The sequence below is a fragment of the Brassica napus genome, chromosome A9, assembly GCF_020379485.1.
Source record: "Brassica napus cultivar Da-Ae chromosome A9, Da-Ae, whole genome shotgun sequence".
Lineage (NCBI taxonomy): Eukaryota > Viridiplantae > Streptophyta > Magnoliopsida > Brassicales > Brassicaceae > Brassica > Brassica napus.
The window spans coordinates 10,990,476-10,999,691 of record NC_063442.1 but is presented as its reverse complement, the minus strand read 5'-3'; the positions used below and the strand labels follow the sequence as shown (position 1 = coordinate 10,999,691).

Genomic DNA, 9,216 nt, shown 5'->3' with positions numbered 1-9,216 from the left:
ATTTTGGTTTGATTTTTTGGGGTTCATGTAAAATACCCATGCGTAAGAGAGAATTACGTAAGATTTATACATAATTCTAAATAAAATAATTCATGAATTATATATATATTTTTTAAAATAATTCTTTTATATAATTTGACTTTATAACATAATAATGTAAAACAATCACAAAATACTAATTAACATAAAAATTTGATATAACAAAAGAACCCGTGCTTTCAAGCGCGGGTCAAGATCTAGTTATTCTATTATAATAAACCCTCTGTTTCATTTTAATTCTTGTTTTAAATTTTAAATTTTTATTTCAATGTAGATGATATTTTCAAAATTTTATGCAAAACTTTGATGTTATTTGATGTTTTTGACCATTTATGTTATATAGTATGACTTTTTTATTGGTTGGATATGCTTTAATTAATATAATTTATGGAAAATAGAAAAATGTATAAGAATTCACATATTTTTAATAAGTGTGCAAAAATTTGAAATATCAACTAATTTAAAACAGATGGAGTATATATTACATTTTAGTTCTTTTTGTTGACCTCTTACAATTAAGACATCTCCAATCTATAAACATTATTTTGGTGTCAAAACCATATTACTTTGCTGTATTTTCAGCATTAAAACATATTCTTTTCCGACTACCACTCCAAATTATATTTTATATTACAAATTTTGTTATTATTTAATAGAGTATATTTAGAATTTATAAACATTGGAGATTTCCTTGGGAGTTTTTCATTTCTCGAGCTCGTAAAAGCAAATTTTAATCTTCTATCATGATTAGCGTCAGAATCCAAGTGAAAAAGTTGGGAACTATAGTAAAGGTAGACTGTTGGAGCCTCACAAATTCTTTGGTAACCTATGTTTGTGTTTCTAAAATCGAAATCCAAGTCTACCGGTCCAAGGGAGTTTAAGATTACAACCTGGTTGGCTGGCTCAATCCTCATCTACCAAAAATGCGTAATACAGCTACAAAGCTCAAACACTTCTTAGTTCATGGAGGGCTTTATGATCAAGTCTTTGGAACTATGACTCAACTCAACGACCTATGAATAATTATTGATCCAAAATGTCAACGATAATGGAAACGATCACTCATGTGCGATTCACTTGCAATTATGCAAAGTACATTTCGGCGTTTATCAAACATATCCCAACATCTGGGGCTAGAACATCCATCGCCAAACAAAATGAAACAAAGAGACACATCTACTACAATGATACAGCAACAAACAAACTTTGGAACTTAAAAAATAAAAATGAAAAATTGAAGTGGAAAGAAAATCACAAAAAATAATCAGGAGTCTTGCGAGTGGTATCAGGTTCGACCTGTCTCGGTGCTGGATCGAACTGAAGGAAGTTCTGCTCCATCTTCTCTCCAATCTCAAGTATTGCTGCCATGTTTCCACATCTGTAACAGTAGTTTGGTGCACTAAACACTGTAACCACGTTCTTCTCCTATCAATACACACACAAAGATTCAGTATATCTGCAAGTATAGATGTCAACCGATGTTAATGCACATAATACATAAACAGACAGTACCTGACACCAATTAAAGCCTTCCATTACAAGTTGATGCGCTCTTGATATCAAACTCAGTCCATTATTATGATTAAATTGAGTCGCAATGTCCTGTCCAAATGTGTAACCAGCACCACGGGGAGATATTCCCCAACCACAACGGTCGTCTGGATCAGACCAGAGTAAATCGCACATTGGTCCTTCGTGTGGAACCTACAGTCCAAGAGTGTATCACATATCAGATGATAAAAACCACTTCCTACTCTTTTCAGACGCCAAAACTATGTCTTAACGAAAAGAGGAGACGTTTTACTTATGGCCAGACCAAAACAAATGCCTTTTCAAAGAAAAATAGTAATCATAATTACCTCCTGTATGCGATCCAAGCTTCGGATATTGTCAAGGGTATCCAGAGAAGGTGAAAGCCCTCCATGTAAACAGAAAACCTGTAATTGAATACAGTTGTTAAAGATGAAATGCGGAAAGGACACATTGTAACTTATAAGAATAGCTCAAACCTGACTCTCAATAAGTGCTGTAAGAGGTAGGTAATCAAAGAGGTCCGTAAAATGCTTCCACACGTTTGCATTGCCGTATTTCCTCAAGCACTCGTCATAAAAACCATATCTGAGTACACAAAAGTAAAAAACAAAAAACAGACATGAATTGACGCCGGAAAATGAAATAAAAATGTTTGGTTCCTGTCCTGTTCTTTTCGATTCATTTTGTTCACTTTGCATCGTGTTCATAGCAATCTCAAGGGACCCTATCGCCTAGGGTCGGCTCACGCCTTTTAAAACTAAGCTCGGAAGGAAATAAAATACTAGTTTTTTATGTAGGAAATAAAATACTTACACTTGTGTAATTTGACGACTCTCATGATTACCGCGCAGGATCGTGAGTCTGTCTCTGTAACGCACCTTCAGTGCCACCAATAGGGAGACTGTTTCAACTGAGTAGTAGCCACGATCTGCAGAAACATAGCCGAGACGAATGATAAAACCAAAGACATTCAAACTTGAACCAGACAAAAGATTTGAAATTTAAGGAAAGTGTCTTCACGAAAATTAAACACCACAATGCTTAAAGCCTAATGATGGTTGTATAACAAAAGCTAATGATCACAACATCAACCTTAAACCAACAGATAACCAACCACATCAGACAGTGAAACAAAAGACACTGGTTAGCTTTTATGGGCAAATCACATGCCATGGACAAAGGGTCTTGTAATAAAAGTGGAACATCAATCAAAAGCTGTTTATTCCAGTAAATGTTAAGTCTCCTCAATTAGAAGCATAACACAAAACATAGATCTATGACGACTCATCAATCAATTGTCATGAATCAAGAACATACATACCTACGTAATCACCCATGAAGAGGTAATTAGTATCAGGCGGGTTACCACCGATACGGAAGAGCTCGATTAGGTCATAGAACTGGCCGTGTATATCGCCGCATACGGTAACCGGACACTTAACCGGTTGAACATTCCATTCCTCAACGAGAATGGCCTTGGCTTGATCGCATAGGATCTTCACGTCCCCTTCAGCCAACGGCTTACACTCCATCAGCTGCTCGATCTGACGGTCCAGATCCCCGTTTGACGCCATCTCCTCCCAAATCTTACGATTAGCTTCCGACGCTTGCGATTCGAACACGGCGGCGACGGCGGAGGAAGAGGATAAAAGTCGCCGATGGTTTTACGGGTTGATCATCACGCGCCGTCTCTCTCTCTGCGCAAATGAAGATATTTATTTGGCTTTAGTATTATTTTCAGACAAACTGTTTTTTTTTCTTTTTTGTACTTGTTAAAAAAAAGTATGTGACGTGGGATGGAACCGGGTCAAAAGGAACTGACACGTGGCGAATCCTTTCTCTTCTTTGGTTTTGAATCTTCTGATGAGAAAAGAAGTTCATTTGTTGGGTTTTGTAACAAGTACGATCTGCTCTAGATTTAGTGGCGCTTGGCTTTAGCCGTTACCAGTTGATTGACAGGTTTGGTCTGGTTATCGATTGAACCTAAATCCATAATACCAGTATGATTTCTAATCCTTAACCTGTTAACCAATTCTGATTATGAAATTTGGATTACTTGATGAGCAATGCGATTCTTGGTTTTGTTTGGCATCAGGGTAATACATGAAGTGTGGAATCTGATCTTCCTGCGTCGATAGTCTCCGAGTTGTTATGGTAATACTCTGTTTTATATCTCGTTTATTACAAATAAGTTTAGTTTTTCATTGTGTGGTTACACAAAGTCGATATGAATGTGGTTACAAAACTTCGAACTAAACACTGATACATCAGCTTAGAGTTAATGAATTTCAAGATAAACCAATGAGTCTTCTTCACAAGCTCAACTTTAAGTGTTGTCTCTTTCAGCTATGTTGCCATTTGTGGACCTGTGGTTGTGGTGCAAGAAAACAAATCAGTGGAGGATTACGCTAAGTGAAGTATCTAGACCACACACTCGTCTCTCCAGGGATACCCTCTCCATAAATTACTGAAAGAGAACTAATTTGAAATCCATAGAGAATTCAATTAAAGTAGTCTTTCGTTGTCCTTGAGCTTTTTGTTTGGTAAAATAAAAAATATTCAAAGATATAATAAACAACTTATTTGATTAATCTCAAACGTAAGACCAATAAATAAAATAATTTCCCAAACTCAATAGTACATACATGCCGTGGTTAAGAGAAGATAACAAAATTTTATCATGAATGTTAATTTATTTATTTAATCTATTTTTAAAGACATCATTGATGCCTATATCTCTCACAATGAAGAACATTCATTTTGTGATGCCTAGTAAGAAGGGCACAGGAGGATGTTGAGGAATGGCAGAGAAGGAGGGTGGAGGAAAAAACCGAGGCTGAGAGAAATGCGGATAAGAGACCCATGAATTCTACCCGAGCTCCACGGTGGGTTCATCCTCCTAAAGACTGGCTGAAATATAATACCGACGGTGCTTGGCATAAAGAGAGAGATAATAGCGGTTTAGGTTGGATTTGCAGAGATGAGAAGGGTAGTATGATATGGGCGGGGGCGAGAGCTGTGACAAAGGCGGCATCACCGATTCTTGCGGAAGCAGAAGCACTTAAGTGGAGCGCATAGACAATGGCGAGTTTTGGTTATAAAAATGTCATCTTTGAATCAGATTCTCTAGCTCTGGTTAAGATGATAAACGGGAGTGAAGCAGTATGGCCAGTCTTAAAGCCGATCATTGAGGTGATCCGCTTCTCTTTGTCACAGATTCAGAGCTGCAAAGTGCAGTACTATCCAAGAGGTGGGAATAAGGCAGCTGATAGAATAGCAAAGGAGTCTTTTACATTTGTGTAGTATTCCTAAGTTATATTCTGTAGTGCCATTGTGGCTAAGGTTTAAGGTTTGGAATGATAACAATGTGTATCAGAACTATGTTGGAGAATGAGAAGTATTTGATGAGCCAAAAAAAAAAATAGAACATTCATTTTGTATGCAGTTAAGGGATGATGTATCCAACAAAAGCAAGGATAGTTTACAGGAATATATATCAGGACTGGGTAAATTCTACCTTGGGCCACACAAGAATAATAGACGAAAACTGGCCCATTAAAAATTTAACATATAACTTAAAATAATATGGGGCGTTCCGAGAATTGAACTCGGGACCTCTCGCACCCTAAGCGAGAATCATACCACTAGACCAAACGCCCTATATTGATACAAATGTGAATATGTACGTATATATATATATTACGATACGAAAATAACACTAAAACTTGACTAGTCATCAATGAATTTCAAAGAAACCAAAAACAGTCGTCAAGGTTTTTCAATTTCAGATTTCAACCAAATGTCAGTTTACTCATCCCATGTGAGAACATTAAAAAAGTGCAAGAGAAACATATAAATTAGGCTAACATTGACCTTTGCATTTAAAATGTATGTTAACATTGTTGCTCACTGAATCCTTGCCTAAACAATTCAAAAACTCATTCAGTAAGACTGTATTGATTGATAGAGCATTAGCATTAGCATTATACTCTACATTATCCAATCAACAATTGTTAAAAAAATATTTACAGCAGCATTTACTAAATGCTAATGTTCTCCAAATGCTCTCTAGCCAATGCTCTCATATGAAGCTTTTAGAAGGGAATTTGCATTTATAATTTATAAAATTAAGGAAATATATAATTTATTTATTTATTTTATTTAATAATAGCATAAAATTATTTTTATATCCAGAAAATAAAATATTGATTTCTAAAATTAATTTACAATAAAAAATAGAATTTCACATTTAAAATATAATTTAATTTATATAATTTAATATATTTTAAATGTGAAAAATATTTTTAAAAATAGATATTTTAATTATAACATTTATTTTAAAATAATATTTTCGATATAAACATAAATTTTAAATTATTAACTAAAATAAATAAATTATATATCTTTTTACTTTTATATGTTAATATATTTATATATATATATATATTATAAATATCTTCATTGAAAATAAATATATTATATACTAATTTTTATAATAATTTTAAATAGCATACTCATACTGCTTTCTGGACAGTTGATAAATTTTGAAAAGTCTTCGATTCAATTTGGACACAAGATTGAGGAATCGGTCAGGCAGGTACTAAGAGATATTTTGGGAATTCAGAATTTGGGGGGAATGGGATCTTATCTAGGATTACCGGAAAATCTTGGGGGCGCCAAGATTCAAGTTTTTGGCTTTGTGCAGGATCGTCTAAACAGCAGGGTCAACGGTTGGACTTTTAAGTTTTTCACGAAAGGAGGAAAGGAAGTGATTATTAAATCAGTGATTACGGCATTGCCGAATCATACGATGTCGTGTTACCGTTTACCTAAGGCAATCACAAAAAAATTGACGAGTGCGGTAGCACAATTCTGGTGGAGTCCTGGGGGCAGTTCAAGAGGTATGCATTGGAAATCATGGGATACAGTATGCGTCAGTAAGGAAGACGGGGGTTTGGGTTTTAAGGATATAACTGACTTCAATACCGCAATGCTTGGTAAGCAGTTATGGAGGCTGATAGAAAAGCCAAACACTTTATTCTCTCGAGTTTTCAAGGGGAGGTATTTTCGGCATGCCTCACCTCTTGAACCGATCCGTTCATACTCTCCGTCATATGGCTGGAGGAGTATTGTATCTGCTAGATCTCTGGTAAGCAAAGGACTAATCAAACGGGTGGGAACATGATCTTCTATATCTGTATGGAACGATCCTTGGCTCCCAACCACTCGCCCGAGACCAGCCAATAAAAATCAACATCATTTGTATCCTGATCTCACAGTGGCTTCACTTATTGATCCCACTTCGCGACAATGGAATTCGCAGGTCCTACGGGATTTGGTAGACCCTCAGGATGTGAAAATTATAGAAAGTATACCACTGAGCAGAAATCAGATGATCGATAGAGAAGGATGGCATTTCACACACAATAGAACATTTACAGTCAAATCAGGATACCAGGTGGAGCGAATTTACCCGGACAGAGAACGACCACCATTATTGATGGGACCAACAGTTGACGTCCTGAAGGCTTTTTGTTGGAAAATCAGGTGTCCACCAAAAATAAAACATTTTCTTTGGCAATTGGTTTCAGGGTGTGTGGCAGTTAAGAAGAATCTGAAGGCGCGAGGATTGCAAGGTGAGATATGTTGTGCAAGATGTGGAGCGGAGGAGGAGTCGATTAATCACGTATTTTTTGAATGTCCCCCAACATGTCAGGTTTGGGCTCTTTCAAAGATTCCAACAAATCCAGCCGTCTTTCCAACGAATTCTCTTTTTACGAATATGGATCATCTTTTTTGGCGGGTTGTCCCGCAGATGGAGGATCATCAGTTCACTTGGATACTATGGTATATTTGAAAAGGAAGAAATAATAAGGTTTTTAGTAATTTGGATATGGATCCTAAGGATACTCTTAAGTTGGCAGAAACGGAATCGACACTCTGGGCAGAGGCATAACTTTTGAATGAACAGAAAACGGGAACACAGGTACATGTTACGTCTCTTCCGTCAATTCCCGGACGATGGTGTTTTACAGATGGATCGTGGAAAGAAGGTGATATTTTCTCTGGTCAGGGTTGATTTAGTACTTTAGAAGGCTTTGAGGGACTGATGGGAGCAAGGAACGTCCGGGCTACTCTAACCCCTTTGCATGCAGAGATGGAGGCGCTACTATGGGCTATGGAATGTATGCGTAATTTACGATAATTTCAGGTTACATTTGCAACGGATTGTTCTCAATTGGTGAAGATGGTTTCGGAACCAGAGAAATGGCCAGCTTTTGCAAGTTATATGGAAGATATTCAGAATCTGAAAGAGAGCTTCATACGATCAGAGATCATTCATGTGCTAAGAATGAAAAATACAAAGGCGGATAGCCTAGCACGCAGTGTCAGGATTCAGCCGTCTTTCGTCGTTCACATGGATCAACATCTCCCAACTTGGTTTACAGGATCAATATGAATCTGTAATGTTGTCGACAAAAAAAAAAGTTACTGCTAATGCTAATGCTTTACCAATAAAGGCCTAATACTATTAAGTCCATAGTTGTACCAATTCTAAGTCCTAATCTACCAAAAAATCATTATAAAATATCTAATATGCATAACATAATAATGATTTTCAAATTATTAAGATGTAACTTCCGTCAATAATACCAATTTATTAGTTACTAGGGTCTTTGCCCGGGCTACGCCCGGATAAATTTCTTCTTATAATTATTAATTAATTTTAGCTTGTTTATTTTTTATAAAAGCATGTATATATATTATTTCAAAATTGACTACCAAAAATATAAGTAATAATACGCAAATTAATTTATTATGTTGTCCAATGAATTTGAAATGAATAAACTCAGAGATTGATTGGTAATGGTGGTAAATGTTTTAGACATTCACTTTTTCTATAAATTTGTTTTTTTTTTTAAACAATCATAATTTAGCTTTTAAAATTAAAGATACAGTATAATTTTTTTTAAAATAATATATTAGTTTTCAAAATCAACTTTTCTAAAGATTTAATTCAGTGCTTTGAAAATAAATATATAACAAAACAATTAAAGCCGAAAAAAACAATTCACATATTATTTTCTAAAGTAAAACCAAAAACAAAATCCACAGAACAACCTCTCACTCTTTGTTGTTTATTTATTATTAAAATTAACAAAAAGTGATGAATAGTCAATATTTTTAAGTTTCAGCTAAAACCTTGGGAAATTGTCAAAAATACAATTTTCAAAGTACTACTTTTCATGTTTACACTAACCAATTTTACCCTCATATTTAATGAAAGATAAAAGACATTTATAACCTTTTGATTAACTTTGACAAAAAAAAAATATGATTAACTAATCTAAACTTAAAACATCAACTCTGAACCCTAAATCATCAACTCTAAACCTTAAACCATGAAACATCAACTCTAAACTCTAAACCCCGAAACATCAACTCTAAACCCTAAATCCTAAACCTTCAAATTTAAACCCTAAAACATCAACTCTAAACCCTAAAAGTAAACCCTAAACTCAAAATCTAAACTTAAAACATCAACTTTAAACCCTAAATCATCAACTTTAAACCCTAAACCATGAAACATCAACTATAAAACCTAAATCCCGAAACGTCAACTCTAAATCCTAAACTCTAAAC

At 35.0% G+C, this 9,216-nt stretch overlaps 1 protein-coding gene and 1 non-coding gene across 2 annotated transcripts; both read right to left on the bottom strand.

Annotated features, from left to right (window-relative positions):
* Positions 1 to 1,085: 1,085 nt before the first annotated feature.
* LOC106418469 (serine/threonine-protein phosphatase PP2A-1 catalytic subunit) lies at positions 1,086 to 3,322 on the bottom strand. Its single transcript, XM_013859190.3, has 6 exons — positions 2,894 to 3,322; positions 2,386 to 2,500; positions 2,049 to 2,157; positions 1,899 to 1,976; positions 1,552 to 1,743; positions 1,086 to 1,464 (listed from the first exon to the last, which is right to left on the bottom strand). Exons 1-6 carry the CDS (start codon positions 3,144 to 3,146, stop codon positions 1,291 to 1,293), a joined length of 921 nt encoding a protein of 306 aa, XP_013714644.1. The 5' UTR covers positions 3,147 to 3,322; the 3' UTR covers positions 1,086 to 1,290.
* A 1,837-nt stretch (positions 3,323 to 5,159) lies between these two features.
* TRNAP-AGG lies at positions 5,160 to 5,231 on the bottom strand. Its single transcript has one exon. It is a non-coding gene; the product is annotated as a tRNA-Pro (tRNA).
* Between the last annotated feature and the right edge of the window lie 3,985 nt (positions 5,232 to 9,216).